Raw genomic sequence first — 27,508 nt, 5'->3', positions numbered from 1 at the left:
TTATGGATTTGTTATTGGTATATCAGAAAAACAGGAACTATGTCCCTGCTCCAGTGTAGAACCTCTAGAATGCAGCTCAGATAGGGCTAGGAGAGTTCAACTCTCATTACATTATCAAGTCTCTACACACCCACATAAAGGGTGAAATGCCACAACATGGCAGCTAAGCTAATACAACAAAGGGAGCTGCTTATTTACATTTGAAAGGAGTGGAGAGAGCAGACTGGTTCCCATTGGCAACGTTATTTCCGCACATAGGCATCCAGGCAATTGAAGCATGACTGTGTGCTTTGTCCAGGTGAAGGAAGGACACTAGGAAAGAAAATAATAACTGCTCTTTTGTTTTCTCACTTAAATGGGTTGTAAACTAGCAAAGGCCCTGTGAAATGCAGTAGGTGTCTAAAGGGCTTTTTGAGTAACGTTGTCAAAGCAAAGCAATCCAGACATCATCAGTGTGCTGGAAAAGATGCAATATGGAGATGTATCTGGGATTTATTCCAAGAAGGAGGCCTAAAATATACCTTAACCTAAAGCAGACGAAGCAAGTGTGTCCTGCAGTAAATAATCTGCAGCCACATCTATCAGATGGCCATGTAACGAGAGAAACTAGGTATGATGGGACAGCCTTGCAAAGCAATTAATGGTGGAAGAGCAATGGGCTGTGTGCATACATGAGGAGTGGGGAAGAGCAAGGGATTAGGTTTTGCTGTTTTTATAAGACAGGCAGTTATGGGATTTGGCACAAAAAGTATCTCTTTGAGGAATAATCAGCGATAACAGTTATGGTGTCAGCCCCTTAGGGAAAGTTGACAATTAAAGCCCATGCTCATATTGCCTGTATTCTGTATGACGCTCATGAACATTGTCTAAGTCAGCTGAATACGACCTAAGAAGAATGCTTCTAGTTCAGCTACATACTCCTAGCGCTGGCATTTCTTTCTTAGTCAAGAATTCATTTATCTTCAAAGCATTTTATAGATAAAACTGAAATTACTATTTCTCTTTACGTAAGTTGGACTCTCCTACTTTCTGGATGCCATGTTGGCCTGTGAGAATATTACTGTGTCCAACTGGGCTCTAAACGTTATATTATTCACAAAAATGCAGCCTCCCCTGTGGGACCCTTCTCTATGGTCATCACTTTTCCTTTTCCCAGAATTTCTCTGGCTCACTCTGCTACACACACCATCAAGGAGTGTTTGAGATGTCTGAAAGAACTCAGTAGCCATAGACCCATTTCCGGCAAATATGGCTTTGTACACTGGCCACTGTAACTTACTCTGGCAAATTGTTGCTATTGGACAGGCAAGTGCGTAATACAAGCTAGATGACTACCATAAGTCAATTATAACTCATGACCCAACTATGGCTCATTATAAGCCAATTCTGACACTTTTTAGCATGTAATAGAGTGAATGGAGAATCTTGTGAGACTTGCTGAATTGCTAATTGGGACAGACACAACTGGAAATACAATAAGTTTGAGTCCAAATGTCCTATTTTAAATATGAGGAACAGCAGACTAAGGAGGGACTCACTGGCAAGATAAAGTTAGAAACTAAGGCCCAGAGTTTTAAAGGTATTTAGGCCTTGCTGTGCTTAGCATTGCAGTGCCTAACCGATTTAGGATAGTCGGTGGGATTTGGGCTCCTAAGTGCCTAAATCATGTTTGAAAATAAAACTTAGGCTCCTAAATCAGTTAGGTGTTGTAATGCTGCACACAGCAAAACACCTAAATAGCTTTTAAAAACCTGGACCTGAGTTAAATCTGTCACTTTGTTGAGGTTTCTCCTGAAAGCCACATGCACTGACTTTCACTAAACCCTTGGAGAAATTCAGCTTCTCCTCCTCCTTCCACAGGTCATGTCACCCCTTGCTTCCACATCTCCTATTTATCTCATAGTCAGTTGTCTCTAGAACTGCCTCACCAGGGGAGTTGATTCTGTGTGCCGAGTGCCTCTAACTCTCATTGACTTCAGCGGGAATGATTGGTATGTTATGGGGGAAGAGGCAGAAACAGGCCTGTGGTTTGGTTCTCTTAAGTCCATCTGGTACAAATGGGTTTGGCAACTAGTTTTTCTGATTACAGCATAGGCTCCTTAGATGTGTCACTTTGAAGCTGTCTCTCTAATGCTTTATTATTTTTCTTTACTATCCTTTTACTCTAGTGTGTGTTTTTGTTTACTGTGAAAACACAAAAAACCCAAACCGTGGAAAAAATTCACCAAGAATTTTGACTAATTTTTTTTTTTTTTTTTTTGGCTTCATATGGTAGGTGCCTTGCAAAATCTTGGCCATTCTCCTTCATTTCTTCTTCCTGAGTGCTTTTGCTTGGATGCTGGTGGAAGGATTTCATCTCTACAGCATGGTGATCAAAGTGTTTGGGTCAGAAGAGAGCAAGCATTTATACTACTATGGGATTGGATGGGGTAAGTGTTTAATAACAATCTCATCCTCATCTCTTTTAAACCTGCGATAAGAGGTCATATATGAATCCTGGCCACCGAATTTATATAGTACAGATAAAGCTGAACTTTGGGACAGCATTAAATAATATGGTACAATGTGATTTTATCTGATGTGCCATCTCTCATATTAAAAGTGTCTCTGAAATCGACAAAAGAAGGAAGCAGCTGTAACAGTGATCACAGTCTGTTTTGCAAATAGCAGGTCTGTTAGGTAGGAAGATGCATCTTTTCTGACCACACTTTGAAGTATATAGATTCTAATCCAAATCCCATAGAAGCAAATGGAATCAATTCCTTTGACTTCTCTGTGAGCTGGATTCGATCCTTAGTCATAAAGCCAGTATTGGACTAAGTGGGGCTCTTGCAATACCCCAGTGTTCTATTTCTGGTTCTGCCACTTACTCATTTTGTGACATTGGGAACATCACCCTGTACCCCCCTATTTCCCTACCTGTGAAATGGATATAACCGTTCAGGAGATTTCATTAGCGGATGATTATAATACACTTTAACATCCTTATGTGAAAGGGGCTACATAAGAACCCAGATTTAAGACTAAAAATGTGATCATAGGATTCACGAATACTGAGCAGGGCCATTCACTACTTTTTCAAATGCAGGATCCAAAATATGAGCTGCATGCATGGGGAAATGAATAAAAACAGCCCACTATGCCTATCTTATTCAAAACTCTTTACACAAGACAAAAGATATCTTGCTCTCATTGTTTTGGAGACATGTGAATGATGCTTGGCAAAGCTCCACAATTAGAAGAAGAAAAGAAAGTGATATACTGGGACAAAAGGAGGCGTGAGAAAAGATAACAAAGAATGGAATACCTATATCATTATGGATAAATTCAAAAATATTTTAAAACAGGCATTATCTTTTCTCCACTGATTCATTTGGAAGCTGACTCAAAACCAATTATAACAATAATACAAACCTACTGCAGTCATAATTGGAATATTTAACACCTATTCCACACTGCAGGCCTTGGCAGTAACAATGCCATTCATTTACATGTTTCAGCTGCTCCTACTTTACGTTTTTTCAGCATGACCTTTTCATTCTGCTCATCACTTTCTTTTCCTTTTAAAAATGTTCTTCTAACGAATTTTCTTCCAAGTGCCTCTGGATACACATTCATGGGCAACATGGTCTCCATCATGTTGGGGGAGCAAACTCTAGATTAATTAGTTAAGACTCCCCGCCCCCCTTTGCCTCCCTGCAAAAGGTTAGAAATATCAAATCCATTGATAGCTTTGTCAGTTGCCTTGGAGAAAATCCCAGGGAGAACAGCTGGTGTTTATTGGACATGCCAACTAATCAGGGACTCTTTTAGATAATGGATGTCCTTGGAGAAAACAAACACTCTTATTGGTTGTTGGGGCATTTAATGCTCTTCTTATCATTCTCCAAATGTTCTTTAATTGGCTTGCGTGAGCTGTGACTCCCACCACCACTTGGTTCCACTGCTGATGGCCAATGAATGTTCCTCACTGGCCAGCCTTCACTGTTGTGTCTGGGTGAAAATAGAAGTCGATTTTTCATTTTGAGTCAGCTTCCAAGCAAAACTGTCTAAGTTTGACTTCTAGTCAATCTTTTGAAAATCGCTTCATTTCGCAAGCTTTCTCAATGGTGCTACATTGTCTCTCCGCCCTGCCCTCCCCCCCCCCCCCCCGTGGTTCTATTGACTCACGTAATAATAAACAAACATAGAATCAGTCACCCCAACTGGAACATCGGTTACAAACAGAACTTCACTGCACATTGGAAACTGGATCTAAGCTGACTTTTTTTAGGAGAAATAACCACCAAAAGAGAGACAGAAAGGGAGAAATCCTATTCTTTGTCCTTTTCCTAACTGATCTAAAATGAATTCAACAATCAGGAAAACAAATTCAGGTAAGGTTTTTTTTTGAGTCTGAATCTGCAGGTGAATATGAACCCTTGGGATAAGAGCTCTGAGAGAGAGAGAGAGAGAGAGAGGGATGGTTGAATGCAATAGTGCATTAAGCCATTGACCCTGAATTTCCATTTTCATACATGTTTGACCTGATTGTCTAAAGATTGTTTGTTGCTGTTACCTTTTCCACTTTATAAATTATAAGCGTACGAGCCTTTTGCATCTTGAAATTAAACTTACTTTGCTACTTCATCTGGCTGTTAGTGGACTGCCCATACTGTACCTGATTTGAAGGAAAAGTCTGCACTCCTCAGAGCAGATTTGTTAAACTTGCTGAATTTAATTTAACTTAGGGCTGGGAAGATGTCCCTGACTGTACCTACCTCCTACCTCCTATGAAGACGGTTAATGGAATTAACGGGATTTTATTGACTAATGACAGCTGTGCAAATCACCATCTCTCCATGCCAACTTTCTATGAATTAATGTCACGTACAGACTTATGGAATGCATCCTTCAATCTGATTGGTTTAAATGAGTTGTGTTCCTTAAAGAATGACCAATTTACATGTCTACAATGCCAATCATGCATCTTACAGCTGCTGTTTTCCAAAAAAGTTTAAAGCTGTCCTACAGTGTTATCAGCAAAATCCTGTGAAATATTTTCAGAGAAACCAAAGAACCACCAAGAAAAACTCCCCCATTTCAGGTTTTATTACAAACTTATACCAGGTTTACTGGGGTTCATAGATCATGTGTGTGAATTTAGGCCCAATCACAAGAAAACCTGAGCTCATTTGTGGTCTGGGGTTTAAATCACATGAGATTCATGTGGTTCACATTCTTTCAGTGCTGATGTGAGAGAAACCTGGCAATTTTGGATTGAGAGTTGATTTGAGATTTTTGAACCCCTAATGTCAGGAATGCAAACCCAAATGGATCGAAATCTAAGAAAATGTTCTTACAAACTGTTGGGAAGTGAAATTGGCAAGTTTCACATGGTTCTTGTTTGAAGAGGCTTTTTAAAATATCTATTATTATGAAGAATAAGGATATGAATCTCATTCACAGGGGAATTGGCTTACAGCATAAGCTTTGATACGTTAATTAACAAATAATTAATCATTAACTGCTGCTTGAAGATACATTCTTATGCATACAAATCACAGACAAATGTAAGTTTAGCCTTTTTTTCCTGCTCCCCTATGCTTAATATTAGCATTTATTATTTGTAAAGTGGCAGTGGTCTGCCCAGTAGTGTACCCAACACAGGAAAACCATGGTGTCCAAGTCTGCAAACACTTATTGTCAAGCAAAGATAACTCACATGAGTGTGCCCCAGGCTATTGCAATGTGACCTGAAATACTGCAATATGACTGCTATAATTAAATAAATGCTAATTATTGCACTGTGGCCTAACCTATTGCAGTGTATACACAATGACTTATAAATAAACGCCTTGAGTAGAGGTTTGTAGGATTAGGCCCATGGCCTGGGGCCTAGGAACTTGCAGTGTAAATAGACATCCAACACAAAATTCACTAGGGAACAAATGGTGGAAGGTTCTATATTAGAACAGGGCCTTTGTGCATTTTTTTCCTAGTGTTGTTGTTCTTGGCAGATAGAGTGTAAGTCAGACATGTTGGCATGCACTGATTGTGCATAGACCCCTGTGAAGTGTAGCTAAGACTCAGGCAGACAGCAGATAAGAGCGCATCCAACAATGATAAATTCCCTCATGAAAAATTTGCATTGAACATTTTTTTTTACAGGTAGCTCAGTTTCTAAAATTGGTAGATTTTGACTGCCAATCCTACAGTGTTCTGAGACAAGTGAAATCTTCCCAAGGAATGTAAATGTCAGTACAAATCAGGTTGCTAGGAAATTGTTTTGTATTGCTTTAGAGAAACCTGCACTTGAATTGGCTGTTGGGTTTTTCTTTTCTTTTTGACATCATGTCATTGTTGAAAATGTGTCAAAACAGCCCTGAAATAATTTAACTAGTCAGGTGTACCCCAGGCTATTTATCACTTGATGAATTCCAGTGGGTACTTTCATAGTCTGTGCTATGAATACCATTCACTGCCTGTAATCTGGCTCTGGTATTCACTGAGTGGATAATGGATGCTGCTTAGTGGACCTCAGTATATAGATCATTTTAAATTTTATTAGTGTGTCAGAACTATAAAGTGAATAGAAACTACAGTATACTGTAGGAACAGAGAGGTTTAATGCCAAAGAAGAAAGGGAATACTATTGAAGTAACTGCTGCTTGAATTAAGGTGGACGTGCTAGGAGATGTAATATCTTTTATTGGACCAACTTGTGTGTGTGTGAGTATTATTCACATTGCAGTCTCTCACTTTCATACTAAACAAATAGGGCCATCAAAGGGACAGGAGTGATGCGAATGAACCTATCAGTTGCTAACCCATATTATTGGCATCTTGACTTTGCATGTGGATGGAAATGTTCAAGCCAGTCAATACTGCCTTCATTTGCAATGTGTTAATGGTTCTGTGTGCTCATGTATTAATGCACATAGAGGTTCAGTTTGAGTTGTTGTGTTCATGAACACAAGGGAGGAAGTATATAATTGATGAGGGTTTTATACATCTTAACCAAGACCTCTCAGCTCTGGGAAAAGACACTTGGCTCTGAAATAAGTGTTTGATAAATTGATAAATCAAGAACTGAACTGTGGTCATGCTTGTACTGGAGACATAAAAGCAGAGTCCAAAATGGATCTCTATTAGTCAAAAGAATCACAATGTGTTATTCCTCCCAACAGCAGCTGCTCTTTCTTTTTCTGACTTCTTAGAAACTTTCACTGGTTGATATCTGCTTGCTAGACTTCCATTTTGGAGCAGGACAACTCATTGGTATAACAGTATAATTTAATACCAGAAAACTTTGAATCCTGTTGAGTATTTTGTTTTCAAAATATTGCATCTCCATAAATATTTACTGTAGAAGCCATAAAGGTTTTGTCTCTTCATACAAATCTGTGTTCAACTGTGGAAGTTGTAGCACGTAAGTGAGTGAACCTCTTTTGACCACTGCAGTGCAAACTAGCCTGTTGCCCTCAGACATTTGTGTATGTGAATTTCCTGATGTCTGACAGCTGTGGCCAGTTTTTCACCAACTGGAGCATGATACTGACCCAAAATGAATTAAAGCTGTTGAAGAGGATGACTCATCTTGGACCAGTCAAAGCAGGTTGCCCCTGTCTTCATCTTTCAGTCTTATCTCACATGTGAAGACGACCACCCTTTGCACATTCATAGGTCCTGGAGTGTGCAAAATGTGGGTCTGATTTTTACAAACCCAAGCAAATAGTCCTTGCATCAGCATTCCCATTGAATCTCTTGTGAGAGTACAGTTTTGCAGCATCTGGATTAATGAAGAGTTGAAACTAGGGGCAAAATCTGACAGGAGATGGGAACAAGTAAGCTCTGGATTGAATGTCAAGAAATATCCTACCATATTCTGTGATGGCTGAGAGAAATTACTTCAGTAAAATGAATTCAGCAGAGAGACAGGTTACCAAATGTTCTGAATCATCTGAAGTCTCTGTGTATTCTCATCAGTCCAAAGAGCGCTAGAATTACTTTGATACCTACAGTTGTCAGTAATTCAAAAGATGATTGATTCTAAGAAGGGAATACCTTTAAAAATAGCTAGAGACTGGTTGGAATAATGCTCTGTTGCCTTGGTGATTCAGGATAACATAGAGATCAATATATCAAAACTTTCAAAACACCTTCCCTCTCTCACCCATTTGTCAGACATTGATGATATCGGTTGTTGTGTGGGATGTTACTACAGTGGCATGTTGTACTTAACCCGTTCCCAGCATTGCAGGCATTTTTCTTTTCCCTTCGATTACTAGTTAGAATTGGGCATTTAGTTTCCATCCATTTGAATGTTGATTATTTGCTGCCACTTGGTTGAGTTAGATCCAGCGCCCTTCTCTAGGGCTGGGATAACCCAATGGGAAAAAAAATCGTATCAGATGAGATTAACTCTACTCCTGCTAAACAAATTAGAGAATATACTTTTCCCAGCCAGGCAATAAATGGGTCTTTCCAGGAGCTTGAAATAAATATGCTTCTTCTTTGAGTAGTGTCCCAATGGGTGCTTCACTGTAAGCGCATGTGCACCCCTGCGCCTCTAATCAGAGATTTTGGGTAGCAGCGTCCATTGAGCCTGCACATGTGCTCTCCCTCCCTTGCGGCTATCTAGCCCTGCGCGGGCGAATTCCCCTCACTTCCTGCTCAACCGCCCTCCCAATTAATGAGGTGATTCTAGATCCTACCAAAGTCATCTGGCAGACACCAGCCTCCATTGCATCAACGAGAAACAAAAAATAATTAAGAAAAAAAAATACTACATCCCTCCCAAAGAGGCAGACTGTTTCAATGTCTGCAACACAAATCCATCACAAGGGATGTGGTTAATGCATGAAGCAAGCAACATAATGCCAAATTGACCCCATATGATCGGGCTTGGCAAGATGGTGTATTTGTTGGCAACTTTACCAAATTGTCATGGCCAAATACAATTTCATTAATTATGGGAAACTCAGTGCATTTCTGGAACATTTACGGGAACACAAAAGGAACAGTTTCAGACCATTCTTAGAGTGGGTCAGTTAATAGCCAGACTGGTGCTAGAGACAGCACTGGATGTAGCTGATACAGCTGCCCGCTCGGTCTCCATGACAGTGGTACTGAGGTAGGCTTCTTGGCTACACCTTTCTGGATTGCCCAAAGAGCTGCAGAAGACTTCCAGTTTGAAGGGCCCAAACTCTTCATGGAGAAGACAGATTCTTCTCTCCACATCCTGAAGGATTCCTGGAGCACATTACGCTCTCTGGGAATCACTGCAGGACGGAAGAGAAGATGTATCTCTCAGCCACAGCACAGGTCACAACCTCCTCAATACCCACCATCTCCACGCTATTACGAGCCACAGTGTAAGAGGACCAGGGTTCAAAAGCAGAAGCAGTCCGCAACCTCTCAAACCGCCTCTGCTAAGCACTTTTGACAGGTTGGTCGAGGGCCTGAACAATTATACCTTGCAACATCAGCTGCCACCTACACACCTGTCACACCCCTTCAGAAGTCATCTGGCCCTACTTCACAGCAGTTGGGATAATATCACCTCTGACAGGTGGGTTCTGGAGATAATTTTGAAGAGTTATGCCATTCAATTAATGTCCCTCCCTGATTCCAACCCTTCTTCCCCATCCCCCTTCCAGGGACCCTTCTCATGAGAACCTACTTCATCAGGAAATATATCATTTGTTATGCCTAGGGGCCCCTGAACCAGTCCCGGTGCAACTCAGGAGCAAGGGGTTTTACTCTCATTGTTTTCTGATCCCCAAGGCGAAGGGAAGTTGGAGGCCCATTCTAGATCCAAAGGCATTAAACAAATACAGGAAGGTGCAGATGTTCAAGATGAACACAAGAGGCAGCCATTATTCCAGCTCTAGAGCAAGGAGATTGATTTCCAGCACTCAACCTACAAGAAGTCTACTTCCATATCTCAATATAACCATTGTACGGGAGGTTTTCTATGGTTTACCTTTGGGGCAGGACCATTATCAGTACAGACTGCTCCACCCAGGATATTCTCCAAGGTTCTCTTCATTATAGCGGTGCACTAACCCCGGTACAGTAACTGGAATTTATCAGCACCAACCTTGATGCAGTACAAGCGAGACATTCCTCCTGCTATGCAGACTCACCACCCTGGGATGTATGCCTCCCTAATAGGCTGGGGAGTTCACCTACACAATCACAAGGTTCAGGGCAAATGGCCTTCCAAAGAAGTGACCTTCCATAGCACTCTTTTGGAGCTAAGGGCTTTCAGGAATGCGTGTGCACACTTTCTGCCTTTCATCAAGAACACCCACATAAAAGTCATGATAGTCGTAATATGACCTGTATGTTTTACATAAATTGCCAAGGGGGTGCCAGATCTCCCTCCTGCTGCAAGGAAGCACTCAAACTTTGGAATTGGTGCATCCACCACAATGTTCTCATCTCAGCTTGCTATCTACTAGGCATACAGAATGTGACAGCCGACAGTCTCGGTTGGAATTTTTGTCATGACCATGAGTGGGTATTGAACTCAGAGGTCCTTCAAGATATATTCGCCCTTTGGGGAACCCTGACTACTGATCTCTTTGCTACTTACCAGAACAAGAAATGTCCTCGTTACTGCTTCAGGGCTGGCCTGGGGAAACAGTCACTGGGAGATGCCCTCATCCTCCCATGGGACGGGACCCTCTTGTATGCCTTTTCCCAGTTTCCTCTTTTATTGAAGGTCCTGTTGAAAATTCAACAAGACAAAGGGAGAGTTATTCTGATTGCCCCTCCTGGCCATGACAAGTCTGGCTCCCTTACCTGACATAGATGGCAACATGCCCTCCTGTTCCTCTTTGGCCCATTCCTTACCTGCTCTCTCAAAACAATGGGCTGATCCTTCACCCCAACCTGTGGGTCTTCCATCTCCAGGCATGGCTCCTTCTTAGTTCCAAGGCTTAGCGGCACAATGCTCTGAGGAGCTGAAAGACATGTTGCAACACAGCCAAAAGCTGACTACTCAACATACCTACCTACAAAATGGAAACGATTCCAAGTTTGTTGTCATTCTAAAAACATAGACCCAACCTCGTCTTCCCTATCTCTGATTTTGCACTACATTTTAGACCTCAAGAGGTCAAAACTCTCACTCAGCTCTCTTAAGGTACATCTCGTAGTAGACAGATACTCGGTGTTTGCTTACCCACTGATGCGTAGATTCCTTAAGGGCATTGGGAATCTCTTCCCACATGAGACATCACCTGCTCACACCTAGGGCCTTAACCTAGTTCTCAGGGCTTTGACTAGACCTTCCTTTGAGTCCATAGCAACTTGCTCTCTCTCACACCTGTCCATGAAGACAGCATTTCTAATTGCCATCACCTCAGCTAGGCACATAGGAGAAATAAGAACAGGAGTACTTGTGGCACCTTAGAGACTAACAAATTTATTTGAGTATAAGCTTTCGTGGGCTACAGCCCGCTTCATCGGATGCATAGAATGAAACATATAGTAAGAAGATATTTAAACATACAGAGAACATGAAAAGGTGGAAGTACCCATACCAATTGTAAGAGGCTAATTAATTAAGAGGAGCTATTATCAGCAGGGAAAAAAAAACTTTTCAAGTGATAATCAAGATGGCCCATTCCCGACAGTTGACACGAAGGTGTGAGGATACTTAATATGGGGAAATAGATTCAATTAGTGTAATGACTGAGCCATTCCCAGTCTCTGTTCAAACCTAAGTTAATGGTATCTAGTTTGCATATTAATATTAATAGATTTTCAGCCCAAGAAGTTCAGATACACTTTGGGTGACATCTGGGTGCTTATCTGAACTGAACCAAATGTCCTGAGGCTGACCCATCCTGGCTTATTCCCCAGAAGTCCAGAATTTGAGGCCATGTTGCAGTGTGGCTCATACTCACTTATTAATATGCAGTGCTGCATAGCATGCAGTGATACTACAGAGGAGTGCCTGTTGCAAATGCCACGGCTTAGATGACAGACTTGTGTAGGTACAATACCTTGTGTCTGATGCTGCCCTTCCTAACGTAAAGCATATTGTGTCACGTCGTACGTTTGAAGGGTGGGGGTAAGGCTGGTGAGCGTGTTTAGAGCATCGCAACCGAGGAAACAGTCAAATACAGTATAAAGGAAGCGCAACCGGCATTTTTACATGGATGATAAACAGTAGTACTAGCATTGCATTAGCACTTTTGCTGTTGTGTTCCTAGAATTAACAGGTATGAGATGTTGTCTGACTCTAACGCCTCATCTGCAGGTTTTCCGCACAAGCCCAGGATTGAGCAAATACCCTTAATATCTTCGTGTACTGTATTATCCACAGGAGTGTTCCAGGCCAGATCAAATCTTGTGACCTCCTCAGGCTAAATATGTTTGATTCCTACCTTTACAGAATATCTCAGATGGTTGGTTCTTCAGAGAACAGTATGTTTCTTTCATCGTAACAAAATCCTAATTTATTTTAGATGCTAACCTCCACCCCCATCTATCTTTTAATAGCCTGTTACTGCAGAGTGAAGACAAATACTGCACTGTAGGCTGTAGACCATTTTACATTCATTGAATTAACTGTTCTTGTTATCCAGATGACTGCACTACGCTTCATCTGTGTACGTTTTATTATCTTGCTAGGGAACTCGGTATTTAATTTTCTTCTTCGTTGCAGATTAAAATGGATAAATAATCAAGTTAAATCCTGTGACTATCTGAAATTTGCCACAGGCTAGCATCCTGAGGGATAGTAAGCACAAGTACTTTTTGTGTACGAGACAGATTATCTACATGTGAAGGCTGTTAGCCCTGGGAAGACAACTCATACCACAAGATTATTAGCCACTGCCAAGCAACTTCTTATTGTTATTTATATTACCGTAGCACCTAGGAGCTCCATTCCTGGACCAGGACCTCATTGTGCAAAGAGAGGGGAGGGCCTTAGGACTAAAATCTGGGTAAATGGCCAGCTTAACTGTGCAGTGTAGACGTGCCCTTAGTCAGTTGTATTTGAAACAGTAAAAACCTGGGCTTTTGTGTTTCAGGGGTTGTCAAGAGTATGGCTTAGGTAAGATGTTATGGGCCTCGTTTCAGCCAAGCACTCAAATGTGATGAATCAGGGTCATGTACAATTGATTATTCTGGGTATCACATGTTAGTGAACAGGGTTTTCCATTGTTTAAAAATACGACTGTCTACGACAGTGTTTTAGACTTTAGAATTCACTTTGTAGTGCGGCACTTAGGGGACCGTGGGCCTGATTCTGCTCTCATTTGCACTGATGTAATTCAGGAGTAACTCCACCCTGAAGTTATTCTGGTATAACACTGAAGCAAGCACGTTTACTTGCTGGCTGTTGAATATTTTTGTCATTTATAAATATGTATTGTTCCTGGCAATGATCACTTAAGAATTGAAACACCTCTGCCTAAAACTGCAGGTTTCCCCTTCTGGAAACATCCTATGGAATTTAATTGGGATGAAACCAATAAGGTTCTATGGAAATTAATTTTAAAAGGTTTTGTAGAAATTACTGCAAAACTCCATAGGTTTTATTACTGAATTATCTCCCTTCCATGGTATTTTTTTAAAAAACTTCTTGTACATCTTATTCTTTAGCAGGAGTATAGTTATTAAATCTATAAAATGATTTAAAAAGCCACCCTATTTCCACATTGTTTTCTATTCGCTACATGGGACATTTATAGGGGCCTGACAGACAATCCTTTGCTAGGTAAAGAGTTCCTGCTTTACCCTGTTCAAAACCGTTGGTAGCAAAAACCTTGCTTCCTTTCTAACTACTCTCTTGGAAAACTATTAAAGTGACACAACAAGACGTCATTATGCTCTGGGCCAGCTGCACGCAGTTACCATTGAAGGCAGAAGCACAGTAGCCTGAATCTGTATAATACTTACGCAACGTTGTCAAGCGTTCCCTCCCTCCTGGCAGAAATGATACGAAATGTAATTTATTTACTTTAAGCAAATACATCTCCCGCTAGAAATCTCTCATACCTTCATATTAGGAAACATACCCTCTGAGGGCATCTGAATGGGATCTTAACTTGGTTCAATTTATTCAAGACTCTCTCTCTCCCTATCCATTTGTGATGCTCAAAAGAGTAACTGGGTGTTGACATTTCTAGGCTATCTCAGTGCTAATTGTGAACCCTCCTGGGAGATTTGACTCTGTTTTCTAGGACTATTTTTGGATGCTTGGATTAGGATCATTGACTCGGCATGTATGACTGAAGTAGATAAGCCTGAAGAAGAGCTCTGTGTACGCTCGAAAGCTTCTCTGTCTCGCCAACAGAAGTTGGTCCAATAAAAGATATTACCTCACCTACCTTGTCTGTGTAATTTAGCTGCACAAAGGGCTCTACGGCACGTGTAACTCTGAAACCCGTGAGCTGTTCGCTGCCTGTGAAGATTTCTTTTGGGCACATTGATTGAATTTACCTGGTTTTCTGAAGGGAAGCATCAGGTGCAGGTTTGACACTGTCGCCATCTCTGAATTTTGCAGGGTGCCCACTGGTAATCTGCATCATCTCTGCAGCTTCAGCCATGGACTATTATGGAGAACATGAGAAGTGAGTACAGAAAGATCTACCTCTGTTTAAAATATGAAAACAAGTAAGATATCAGGGGAGGGCAGGACTAATGCTAAATATCTTCCCACAGGGCCTGATTCTGGGCTCCAACAACTCCCATTGACTTCAGTGGGAATTGAGGGTGTCGAGCACTATTTATCGCTTATGCATTGCACATTAGGTCTATATATTGAGGCTATTTGCACATCTGCCAGGGATGGGCTCAACTTTGAAAGTTCAGATCCATAATCAGAGCTGAGTGTGAACTTCCTCAGAGTTTGGGGATGAGGTGGTGGAAGAGATTCTTAGATTTAGAGTTCCGGTTTGGATCCATCTCTTTGGGCACTACTGTAATACAACCAATAATAGTAATAAATACACATGCGTATGTAAGGGTATTTATATATGTTCACTTTTGTTTTGAGCATATTTATTTTACTAATACAACTGAATTGCTCAAGGATTCTTTGTTTGGACTGAAACAGCTAACCAGCTCTCCTGCTCTTAGTCTTTATTGTTGATGTACTTTTCCCCATTTAAAATGTGTTAGGAAACAGCCACCCACAAATAGTTCTCTATGAGATTGCTCAACATTATAGAGTCCTGTTCCATAAAGAGATACGGCCTCCGGCAATAGTGATGGTGGATGTTCATGCTAGGTAATCTTTATTGTTTTTAACATGTATGTTACATCTGAACTCCAGTTTTGACTAAACACACTGATCAGAGAGCAACAAAACTAACCAAAATACTTGGTGTAAGCAATGTAGTTGTAGCCTATGACTGCAGAGGTGTTAATGGGCCACTCTAGCTTGAATAGTCCCTTACAATATGTGCTAACTACTTATGTTAAACAGTCTGGTCCATCTTGCATTTTGGTGTGACATTGGGGGTACCCTTCCCAGACCTGAAGAGAAGCCCTGTGTAAGCTCCCAAACTTGTCTCTCTGACCAGCAGAAGTTGGTCCAATAAAATATATAACCTCACCCACCCTGTCTCTCAAAATACTTGGTGTCAAGTCAGCTGGGAGGTCGCTCTTTGTTTCGATCTAATGTGCAGGGACAGGAGGAGTAGTGAGGCAGGATTGGAGGACTGAAGACGCCCTGGAGGACATAAAAGCTCTCTATAAATATATCTTATTGGGGAGCAGGATTTTGAGAAGGAAGAGCAATCTACCTCCAGGAATTACAGGGCTTGGGGGGAGGGTTACTACCTCTGGCTTTTAGGGAAAGATATGGATCTAATTCAGTGAGGAAGTATTGGGGCCATTGCTGGAGATAATGATGCATCTTTTAAAAGGTGTAGTAAATGCTGCTTCTGAACCCTCTCCACTTCTAAATCACACCCGCTCAGCATAGCACTCTGCCCCCTCTACTGCTGGCTGAGCCACAGATAGAGCTTGATTAGCCAGGTACAGCCTTGGCTAACAGAGGTGGGCCTTTTATCTCAAGCAGTTGAGGCTCATGGGTTTACAATAAAAGATTACAGGTTCAATCCCCATGGCTGACAACCTACCCAAGGGCCCCGATATTACACACTCAGCAGTCCCTAGGCAGTATGACTTTCTCTATGTGGACACAAATGTTTCCATCCATCAGTATTATACATGCTCTGAGAACCCCTCTGGCTGTGCTTTGTCAGAAGGATCCAATAATGTAGAGGCTGGGAATGTCTGTAGTAAGAGAAAAGATGATTGACTGATTAAACAAATTAGTAAAACAGATTTAGAGATGGTTTGGGGATTAAAATTCTGAACATGGAGTATGGGGCATTGTAAGCAGAAAAAGCAAACTGACCTGAGAGAATACCATAGGGCCTGATCCTTTCGATGGGTAAAGTTTCAGAGTGGTAGCCGTGTTAGTCTGTAGCAGCAAAAAAACAAACAAACAAAACGAGGAGTACTTGTGGCACCTTAGAGACGAACTATTTGGACTATTTATGCCCAAATAAATTTGTTATTCTCTAAGGTGCCACAAGTACTCCTCGGTTTTTTTGATGGGTAAGGTAATTCATGTGTTTAAGTCATTACAGGATGATACAGGTTTTTGTTAAATGAATGGATTACTCCTTTGTTCTGTTTTTGTCCATTCCAAACTGATGATGTAAGAACTAAGCTGAAAGTTGTCATCCCCTGTCCAAATCCCTTCCTCATCCCCCAGCAGCCTGAAGAACAAGAGAGGAAGTCTTCAATTTTGTTCTTGCTGCAAAGACAACGGGAATCCTCTCTTCTGATAAACACCATATTACACGGTGCAGTTGCCAGAAAGGACAGCTTAGGTATTCTCTGTCTCCTTCACACCATCTTGAAGCACACTACAGCAGATAATTACAGGCAGACTTCCCTATGCAATATACAAATCCAAGAGAGATCCTGCCGGAGACTCCTTGAGTAGGAGGAGTGGGGGGAAGCAAGAAGATGCAATTAGCTCCATCCATGTTTCCTGTTTTAGAATTTCTCAGCCATTCTGTACCATACTTTCTTCTCTTTCTCATTAAGTGCATGGCTAATTAAATGACCTCATGTTTGATCTTCCACCAGTGAGTAGATAGTAACCATTCTGCCTTCTCCCTGCAGTTGCTGGCTTTCACTGAAGAACGGTGCAATCTGGGCTTTTGCAGCCCCAGCATTGTTTGTAATTGTGGTATGTATACTCCCTTGCTGCTGCCAGGCTCTCATTGCACATGCGTTTCAGTTCCAGTACGGTTTTACTTGAAGGCACAGGCCTAAATTCCATCCTCAGTAACACTGGGCAGCCCCACTGAAGTCGATGGTATGGCATGGTGCCTGTCTGAGCTATTTTCTTTCTGTTCACTCAAATGCCCTCATTTTACTTTGATTGACATGTTACTATTTGTTTAGGTGAGCAGATTCCTACACGGCTCATTTCACTAGTTCCCAGTGCATGTCTTCATGCTGATAGGCCTTATGCTGCAACAGCCACCAGCCACTGAAATTCTAATGGGAAAAATTACATGAAAACTACCAGTAAAGCCTGCTGTAGTCTAAATGTACCATTGTACCTATGTCCCTCCAATCAAATGCTATGGTCTAGATTCACAAAGGGACTTAGGTGCCTAACTGCCACTTTAGGTGCCTGAATCCTAGAACCAGACACTGGTCTTCACAAAACCACTCCTCAGCTGCCGCTGAACCCTGGAGGTGCCTAAATTCACTTCGCACCTAAGTTTTTGCAGCATGTGCATTGCTACACCCTTTTGGTGTCTGGATGCCTAAGCCCCAGTGAGACTCACAAACCAGGGGAAGAGAGCTCTTCCTCCACTAACTCCCCTGCGGGGCCCAAGCCAGGAGGTACGCTCTGGTCATGCTTACCGCATTGGTCCCCTCATCTGAGCTCACCAAAATGGTGGGGATGGGGAAAGAGGAGGAGCAGCAGGAGGCATGCACCCAGGAATTGAACCGGGCTCTCCCACCTCTCAGAGGACTGCTATAACTCCTGCGTTATGGGATAGTCCGATGTGGGGGCTCCCTCAGCCTCTCCCATTGAAGCTGTGCCACCATGAAAACGACTCCATAGCCTGGTGGTCAGAGCACTCACCCAGGATCCAGTCCCCTTGCACCAATGACTCTTATCCAAAATGGAACAGAGCCTGGGGGAGCCTCACATCAGAATATCGCATAGCCCAGCAGTTAGGGCTCTCACCTGAGAGGTGGCAAATCCCTTCTCCCTGCCAGGCAGAGCGGGGACTTGAAGGAGGTTCCCACATCCCAAGTGCTTTTCTAACCACTGGGCTAAAAGTTTGGAGGGAGGTCTACTGCCACCTTGCAAGAAATTCCTGAGGTACCTCCTGACTCCAGGAGAGGTTTCACAGCTGAGACTCCCAAGCAGAGGAAGGTGTGTCCCTCCAGCCCAGTCTTAGGCACCAAACTCCCTGATAGCAGTGAGGCTTAGGACATGCCCCCTCTTCTTGGCATCTTCCATGGGCTAGCTTAGGCAGCTACCTCCCACAGTGTGCTGGCTTTTGTGAAACCCAGACTTAGGTACTTGTCTCCTTCCGTTCATTGCATAGGAAGCCTGAGAGCTGAATTCAGGATATGTGAAGCCCAGTCATTTTCTGAGTGCCGCACTTAGAAAAATTAGGCATGTCTGCAGATCGGCCTGATCCTAGAACATGGACTCTGACCCCATTCAAACTTTGAGGCTGGTCAGATTTGGATCCAAACTTCTCAGCTTAAGTTCATCTCTCTAAGATGAATCCAAAGCTCCTCCTCCTTTGTGGAGACTTGGGTCCAAATTCAAACTTCATGGCTCATTTCTATGTATGAAGTTCCATAGCCAGATCCTCAAAGTTATTTAGGTGCCTAGCTTCAAAACAATGGGATTGTTACTATGTTATTAAATTGTCTTTAGTGTTTATGGGACCAGTAGTAGTATCAGCCTTACTCATATGAATTACTCACATGAATAATGATCTTCAGTGGGAGTAATGGATGCATAGTTAGGCCCTATGTTATTAAAATAGCAATAATATATCTTTTAAATACATGTTACCAACATATTTAAAAAATGAAAAGTTCTGTATTAGTAAAGTCTCTTTTTCCCCCTCTGGTTTATTTATAAACAACATAATATGCAGTATTTGAAATAAACTGCAAATAAGAGCATAGCTATTTTTATCAATTATAGGAAAATCACAGATACTACTATATGCAGCTATTAAAGCAATAAAGTTTATTAATTTAAAACCAGAAACTATTTTGTTACTATAGTAACACTCAAATCAAACTATGGTGGCTGCCATTAAAATCTTTATAACCTTGCCTTTGCATGTACATTACATAATTGCAGTATTCAGTGTTCCATATTTGTAGTATTGAGAATACCTAGGGAATAATGCAAATACCATGGTAACAGTAACTACTTGCAAGAGAATTTATTGGAATTTTAATGGGAACCACTGTACACAAAGCATCTCAGATAATAGCTATAAATTAGCACTAGAATACAGTCTTGTGATAATCAACCATCAGAAATTACATCTACAGGCCCTGCAGAAATGCCTAAGAAACATATAGTAATATGAGAGAGAGAGATTTAGTGGTTTACTGAACTGGTGGTGAAAAGTTCTATATAGCATTATTATTCACAACTGCTTCTTCAGCCACTAAGCAAGCATCAGAAACAAGTCTTAGTTCAAATCTAGCCCCGGTTATATAGTGACTAACACTCTAGAGGTGCATGGATCTATGTTTCTCTCCTGAGCCATCCAGTGTTTTAAAATACATATTCAAATAATCAAAGTAAATATTTATGATCAATAAACAAAACAAAATCTTTGCCCAAATAGTTGCCTGCTGGAGGAAACAGTAATATTGTAAATGTAAAAGTTAATTAAAAACATTCAAAGCAGAGGATATTAATGAGCATGGTTGAGCCATCATTTATTATGAATGCTATCGCTGTCAAGTGTAAGAGCAATTGAAATCCTCCTTGGCCAATGTTGACATCCGAGGAGAGAGAGGTAGGTATAGAAAGAAAATACCTGCAAACCACTTATACAGTGGATGCCTATTATATTTCATGGGCCAGATTCTCTGCCCTGCTCTACTCCCTTTGTGCCACTCTGGCAGTGCAAAGGGATCAGAGACTGGACCTGTCCCTCCAGCCAGGGATACCCCAGGTAATGTAGCTGGATCCTAAGCAACCCCCTGTGGTGTAGGGGGAGAGTTATTGGTGTGGCCAGAGCCGCAGCTGTTGGATGGTTCTTTGGGATCACTTACTACCTGGTGGAGATCAGAGCAGCCCCCACATTGCACTTAATTCTGAAAGAGTCAATGGTGGGGAAATTTGGGCGAAGTTACTGGAGCAAGCCTCTGCTCTTATGAACAAGTGACCTGGGATCATTAATGACTGTGCAGAACAGACAGCTCTTGGATTTTTAAATGTCTTATCAAAACGATCCCCACACAGAGCAAACTACAGGGCATGGATTTTCTGCACCTCAGAGGGCTGAGTCCCTTCACTAGTACTCAAATCTATTGTTCCTTCCATGCCTGGGTGTTCCAAACGTGGGGTTCTGTGCCCTCAAATCCCATTGCAGTCAGTGGGGTTTGGGGGCACTCAGCACATTGCGGAAATGGGTAACATCACTAGATGAGCTTTCCCACCAGCAGAATTCTGGGGACAGTATCATATGGTCTGCACATGCCCCTTCCCTGTAACCATGTGTTAGAACTATACAATGATATGAGATTCAGGCTGTTCCTTCCACTTTGGAATGGAACATCAGGCACTACAGTTTAAACACTTGGTGAAGGAATGGCTTGTTAAAGCAGGCCTGTTATGTTCAGATGGCTGCTTTGGGTACATCTCTCAGTTGTAATGATTTTAATCTTTCCAGAGAAGAGAGCAGGTTCATGACTCAGTTACTGATACATGAATGTATTACAATGGTTTAATTATGCCCACACATTAAATTATAGTGAACTGGTGCTTAATCGCTTTGATTATTCGAGGAGTCAGGGTTGTTTTCTGGGATTAAGGAGAGCATTACTCGGCCGAAAACCTCTCTACAGCATCATCCTCTGATACTGTAATCAATGAGGCCTCTCTGACTCCTGTAGTAGGGTTGTGGGATCAGGACAATAATGCAAATGAGAAATAGATAAACATATTAATAAACACATCTACCAATGTGATATATGCCATCATGTGCCAGCAATGCCCCTTTGCCATGTACATTGGCCAAACTGGACAGTCTCTACGTAAAAGAATAAATGGACACAAATCAGACATCAAGAATTATAACATTCAAAAACCAGTCGGAGAACACTTCAATCTCTTTGGTCACTCAATTACAGACCTAAAAGTTGCAATTCTTCAACAAAAAAAACCTTCAAAAACAGACTCCAACGAGAGACTGCTGAATTGGAATTAATTTGCAAACTGGATACAATTAACTTAGGCTTGAATAAAGACTGGGAGTGGATGGGTCATTACACAAAGTAAAACTATTTCCCCATGTTTATCCTCCCCCCTGCCCCTGCTGTTCCTCACATGTTCTTGTCAACTGCTGGAAGTGGCCCACCTTGATTATCACTACAAAAGGTTTCCCCCACTCTCCCCCAGCTCTCCTGCTGGTAATAGCTCACCTTACCTGATCACTCCCGTTACAGTGTGTATGGTAACAGCCATTGTTTCATGTTCTCTATGTATATAAATCTCCCCACTGTATTTTCCACTGAATGCATCCGATGACGTGAGCTGTAGCTCACAAAAGTTTATGCTCAAATAAATTTGTTAGTCTCTAAGGTGCCACAAATCCTCCTTTTCTTTTTATATTGAGTAGAGTAACCACACTTCTGTGTTAAAGGCCTTACTTTGATTTTTAAGTCATGAGTCCAGATTCTGGGCCATCTTTTCAGTGTTGGAGAGGGGCTGAGTGGCATGGAATGCCCGTGGTCCAAGAGCTCTATGCCCCTTTCCTGCATGGACACTAGCGAGGTTGTCTGTGGTGGGGACTTGCAGGAGAGAGCAGGATGGAAATTGGAATCATGTTTTGCTAAAGGGGGAAATGGGAACAAGGAAACTGGAATCATGTTTTGCTAAAGAGGGAAATGGGAACAGGGAATGGGAGTAAGGAAATTGGAATCATGTTTGGCTAAGGGTAGGAATGGGAACAGGGACACAGGTGTAAGGCTTTGTGGTGTCAGAGCTGGGAAGGAGGATACTAAGGAAGGAAACTAGAATCATGCTTGCTGGAAGTTCATCCCAATAAACATCGAATTGTTTGCACCTTTGGACTTCGGGTATTGTTGCTCTCTGTTCATGCGAGAAGGACCAGGGAAGTAAGTGGGTGAAGGAATAAGCCGCCTAACAACTGGCAATGCCAAACTACACCTGTCCCCCACAAACTGTGCCTTCTGTGCACACTAAGGAGGCACAGCACAAAAATCATGCCCCCATTATTTTCCTGGAGGAGCAGCAGAATGGGGGCATCGACTTTACCATAGTGGGCTAGAATAGCAAAAGGAAAGTTCCAGTGAGATGCCCCCAAATGCTCCTGCACCTAGAGAACCTCCCACCCATTGCATTTGCAAATGAGCATTGACACAAGCCAAGAGGAGAACTGCACATACACCACATCACGGCATTTTACAAGCATTTAAGCGCCTACAAAGGGCTTGATTCACTCATGGGAAACTGGCCATTACAGCTACACCCAAAGAGGGATGGCAGTTGGTGGTTCCGCTGCTTCCCTCTGCCAGTGGGGCTGCAGCCAGGCATCTGATGGAGTCTGGCTGCTGGAGAGTGGTCAGGAGATCTCATGAATCAGGACATTTCATGGGCAGTGTAGCTCAGCACCGCTCCCACTCACTCTACGTGCTGTGAAAAGTCATAGGGAAGTTAATATTGATGGAAGCGCTTGCTAGGACGCTAGAGACATTTAACAGGCAAGGTGAAAAAGTTCATGTCTCAGTTTTGCAAGGCTGGTATGTTGACATGGCAGAAATTGCCTGATACCAACAGCTTAATGATGAGATTAATGGCATAGCTAAAGAATCCCAAGTGATAGGTGGAAAATTTCTCTGTCATGTTAAAGGAAAGCACGGATGTGCACGTGACAGTGTAGCTGGGTGGCTGCGGGTATGGCAGAGTTGGTCAAAGAGTCCTGGGCTTGTTTTCATAACATGTTCATTTTTTTCGTGCGTGATGTAATTAAAACTGACCTAAGCCTAGGTGTAGACATTACCATGTTGATAGGAGAATTAGTCTCTTGACCTACCTTCTGCCTCTTGGAGAGATGGATTTACTAGCGCCCTTCTGTGGCTTTAGTAAGTGTCTACAGTACAATGCTGCAGTTGTGCCGCTGTAGTGTTTCAAGTGTAGAGAAACCCTTAAATGGTGAAGGACTGAAATAATCCAATAGTCAAATTGTTTCCTCATTGACTCAGCACTTGCTGTCTTGCTGTGTAGGACATGTGAGGCAATCAGCATAATCAAGCCCTCCTATACTGATGCCCAAAGACAGCATTAAATACAAAGGGGAAGATGGTGAAGAACTTACTGCCAGGGGTGAATTTTGACATCAGCGGCACTGTTCGTCTGAGTAATTGCTCAATTAGAATTAGAGCTAAACTACTTGGCCCTAACTTTTTATTTGTTAGACAGTATTCTTGGCAGGACAAGTTATATTCTTATGTGGATTCAAATATTTGAAGAAAGAAAGAGCGAGCCAAATGGAGGGAGAATAAATGAACGGGGGTAGTGTTCTTACAATAATTTGCAAAATATTCCAAATCCAGCTCAGCCCAAAAGAGCAGCAAATAGTGCCAACTGAATATTCTACTTGAGAAATGGATTAATACCCTAGGGAATAACAGCAAGGCTAACTTGTGTTTTCAATGTGTGTGTGTATTTGTATTTAGTCATCCTGTTATTTAGCAGCAAAAGCTCTTTAAGTAGCAAACTAGCCCTTAGCTGCCTGAAATGTTGTTTTGCTAGGAAAGTACAGCTCAAAAGGCAGTACTTAAAAGCCTGACGGCTCCCAACCACAGGGTTCCTATGTAGGGGGCCTCAGCAGAGGAAAATGGCATATAGGCAATCATTCCATGGGGGGCGCAGACATTCCTCCCGCATGGAATGGGTGCCTCTCTCCACAAGATCGGTGCAGCTCCTATGCCTCTGCCTGCCATGCTGCTAGAGCTGCTTCCACCAGGAGCTGCCCCCTTAAAAGGGAGTTACGGAGTGATGGGAGTTGTGTCTGTGGAAAAAGTTAAAGCCTCTGGTAGTTTCCCCATAAGGGCAACAAATCGACTCACCACCTCTCACACTCTGACCACGTGTGGATTTGCAGCCCCCAAAAGTGCTCGCTTTAGGATTTAAGGCAAGGGACATGAGGGGATGGTGCCATGAAGAGCTGTAGGGCACCCTTCTAATCCCTAGATCTTAGGCCTTTAGGAACATGAAGAAACCCCCCATGCAGTATCCTGAAAATATCAAACTTTGCTATTCGCTCTTTCTGCTGATTTGAAAAGCAAATTAATCTTAGTCAGACTGTGCTCAAGGAAACATCTCTCCAAAAGAATCTGTATATTTGGAGCAAGGTAGTAAAGACTTCTGGCAGACGGCTTTGTTCATTATCAGGCATCTGTAACCCTTGGTGTGTTTTCATAGATATGATAGAGTTAAGGCAATTCTAGTGAAAAACCAAACTCCTGTGCTTCCTGGGTGATGGGTAGTAGCAAAGACATTGAACAGACCAAGAAGGTAGCAATCATGCTGAGGAAAATTTTGGACAGTAGTTTGCTGGTCCTTTATGTTGCTTTGACATAAATCATTACTTTCCTAGGCTGATCCCATCCCCTGTTACAAGAATTTCTCTTCAACACCAATTTTGTAGATGAGTGTGCACATCTGAGTAAAACGTCATCACAACAAAGAATTCTGTACCATGGTGACATGGGCTAATTGCTTTTTCATTAGTGGCCCAGACATTCCTTTGGGAATTGGGGCTCTTGTATCACTGTGCAATCCATGCCTATGAAGGGTACTACTTTGTAAATACTAAACACTGAAGGCAACTTGCTGACACACTCACGCTAAATAGTACCTAGTACCCAATTCTGTAATAACAGCTAGCTCTTACACAGCACTTTCCACAATAGGTCTCAAAGCAATTTACAAAGGAGGTCAATCTCATTATCCCCATTTTACTGATGGGAAAACAAAGGCACAGGAAGGTGAAGTGACTTGCCCAGGGTCACAGGCAGAGCTGAGACTAGAACCCAAGACTCCCAAGTCCCAGTACAGTGTCCTACACTGAAATGCCTCCCTCCACTGACTTCAAGGTACTCTTTATTATGAGTAGGGAGCACCTAGGGGGCAGATCACACCACGGGCCCGATGTTCTGCTCTTGTTCTCATTACATAGTGCCTTGCTCTGCAAGTAGCCTCACTGATTTAAGTCAGTCTGCTTGAGGAGTAAGTGGGGCACAGAACTTGGCCCCTAATGCTTAGAGGCCCTGAAGCAAGAAGGCACTTAAGCATATGCTTAATTTTAAGCAGGCAAATAGTTTCACTGAAGTCAAACACATGCTAAGGTGCTTTGCTGGATGGGGGCACAACTCTCAGGAGTTGAGCTTCCTTAATTTTATCCACATCAGTGCCTGAGCCCTCACATTTTTTCTCGTTTAAAATAAAGCTCCTCATTCCTTTTTTTTCTACACAAAAACATGCAGCATTTTTGAAAAAATTAAACTGATGATAAGAAATCAAATGTGAAAGACTAAAGCTAGGAAAGACGACAAATAAGGGTCTGATTAGACCTTTCCATCAGTGCTTGCTTTACTGTATATCTCCTCCATTCCCAACCCTTCTGCCATGCCCTGACCGGTGAGGCAGAACTTCCCGGTGTGAATTCTTTAAGCTGCACTTGTGAAACTCCAAAGTAACTCCCTTTAAATCAACATAATGACCCCACAATTGGTCTGGGGTCGCTGAGAACAAAATTAGGCCCCTTGTTCTTCCAACTTTGAACATCCATCTGCTTTAACTGATTAGCAGCAGATGGAAATGCATAACATTCACTACAGATTTCCCATGTGATTTAGCGATGGACCTCTGCCACAATAACTTGAGATGTTAGTGTTGCTATTAATGATGTTGTGATGACAAGAAAATTAACTCATGTCCCCAGGAAATACGTTAAAGCTAAGGATGGGTGAATCTGTTCAGTTAACCCCCTGACATTTTGCTTGAAACTCATGTGGAACCTAAAAGAGTGTGTGTTTTAAAGAAGCTTGGTCAATGGATTTAATTAACTTAATGTATTGGAAACTTTTTTTGAATGTGTCTGCACCTTCCAGGGTCTGACCTAGAGTGGATGCAAAAGTCCCAAAATGCCAGGCATAAAGCTTTGTTCATGGAGTTTCTGGACTGCACAAGAGAAGCAACGAAAATCTAATGAGATTTGGAGGGAATCTGGATGAAACATAAATAAATTCAGACTAAAATTTTGGCTAAATAAAGGAAAGAGCCTGTTCCTGCCAAATTTCCAGCCCAGCTTTGTTGTAGACCTGTATTTCAGATGAACAACCTTTGGATTGTTACTCATCTCTAACTGGAACCTAAGCCCCATTGTAGTCAATGGCAAAACTCCCACTGACTTATTTTAGAGGCAGGATCCTGCAGTCAAGCCACCCCTTAGATACCTGTGGAAGATTTGACAAAGGCTTGCAGCATCAGGTCCTGCAACAGCAGACATTCCACTGGTTTCAGAGTAACAGCCGTGTTAGTCTGTATTCGCAAAAAAGAAAAGGAGTACTTGTGGCACCTTGGAGACTAACCAATTTATTTGAGCATGAGCTTTCGTGAGCTCATGTAGCTCACGAAAGCTCATGCTCAAATAAATTGGTTAGTCTCTAAGGTGCCACAAGTACTCCTTTTCTTTAGACATTCCACTGAAATTCCAGTTGTGAGGCCAAGCCTTGCTTGCCTGTTGGGGACCCTCTTCCCTTAAACAGAACTACTTTTTCATAGATTCATAGATATTTAGGTCAGAAGGGACCATTATGATCATCTAGTCTGACCTCCTGCACAATGCAGGCCACAGAATTTCACCCACCACTCCTACAAAAAAAACCCCTCACACCTATATCTGTGCTATTGAAGTCCTCAAATCGTAGTTTAAAGACTTCAAGGAGCAGAGAATCCTCCAGCAAGTGACCCGTGCCCCATGCTACACAGGAAGGCGAAAAACCTCCAGGGCCTCTTCCAATCTGCCCTGGAGGAAAATTCCTTCCCAACCCCAAATATGGCGATCAGCTAAACCCTGAGCATATGGGCAAGATTCATCAGCCAGATACTACAGAAAATTCTTTCCTGGATAACTCGGATCTCACCCCATTGGGCCTATTTACCATGAATATTTAATTACCAAAACCATGTTATCCCATCATACCATCTCCT

At 42.2% G+C, this 27,508-nt stretch overlaps 1 protein-coding gene and 2 long non-coding RNA genes across 5 annotated transcripts in view; 1 reads left to right on the top strand and 2 right to left on the bottom strand.

The window, feature by feature from the left end:
* LOC311531722 overlaps positions 1-14,556 on the bottom strand; it is a 39,394-nt gene extending 24,838 nt beyond the window's left edge. The window contains exons 1-3 of the long non-coding RNA XR_014714267.1: positions 14,449-14,556; positions 10,843-10,952; positions 10,583-10,714 (exon numbers count right to left, since the gene is read on the bottom strand). This is a non-coding gene — a long non-coding RNA (uncharacterized lncRNA). The remainder of the gene's footprint in view (positions 1-10,582; positions 10,715-10,842; positions 10,953-14,448) is intronic.
* ADGRD1 (adhesion G protein-coupled receptor D1) overlaps positions 1-27,508 on the top strand; it is a 242,164-nt gene that overhangs the window by 169,810 nt on the left and 44,846 nt on the right. For all 3 annotated transcript variants that reach the window (XM_084649372.1, XM_084649371.1, XM_084649373.1), the window contains 3 exons: positions 2,276-2,429; positions 14,513-14,579; positions 17,155-17,221. In XM_084649372.1, the coding sequence (XP_084505498.1) occupies positions 2,276-2,429; positions 14,513-14,579; positions 17,155-17,221 (288 nt within the window). The remainder of the gene's footprint in view (positions 1-2,275; positions 2,430-14,512; positions 14,580-17,154; positions 17,222-27,508) is intronic.
* LOC311531721 overlaps positions 15,697-27,508 on the bottom strand; it is a 612,131-nt gene continuing 600,319 nt past the window's right edge. The window contains exons 9-10 of the long non-coding RNA XR_014714264.1: positions 16,376-16,441; positions 15,697-16,251 (exon numbers count right to left, since the gene is read on the bottom strand). This is a non-coding gene — a long non-coding RNA (uncharacterized lncRNA). The remainder of the gene's footprint in view (positions 16,252-16,375; positions 16,442-27,508) is intronic.

This window comes from Lepidochelys olivacea (assembly GCF_965140295.1).
Source record: "Lepidochelys olivacea isolate rLepOli2 genome assembly, chromosome: 15".
Classification (NCBI taxonomy): Eukaryota; Metazoa; Chordata; order Testudines; family Cheloniidae; genus Lepidochelys; species Lepidochelys olivacea.
Note: the sequence above shows the minus strand (reverse complement) of the source record. Positions and strands in the feature narration are given on the sequence as shown.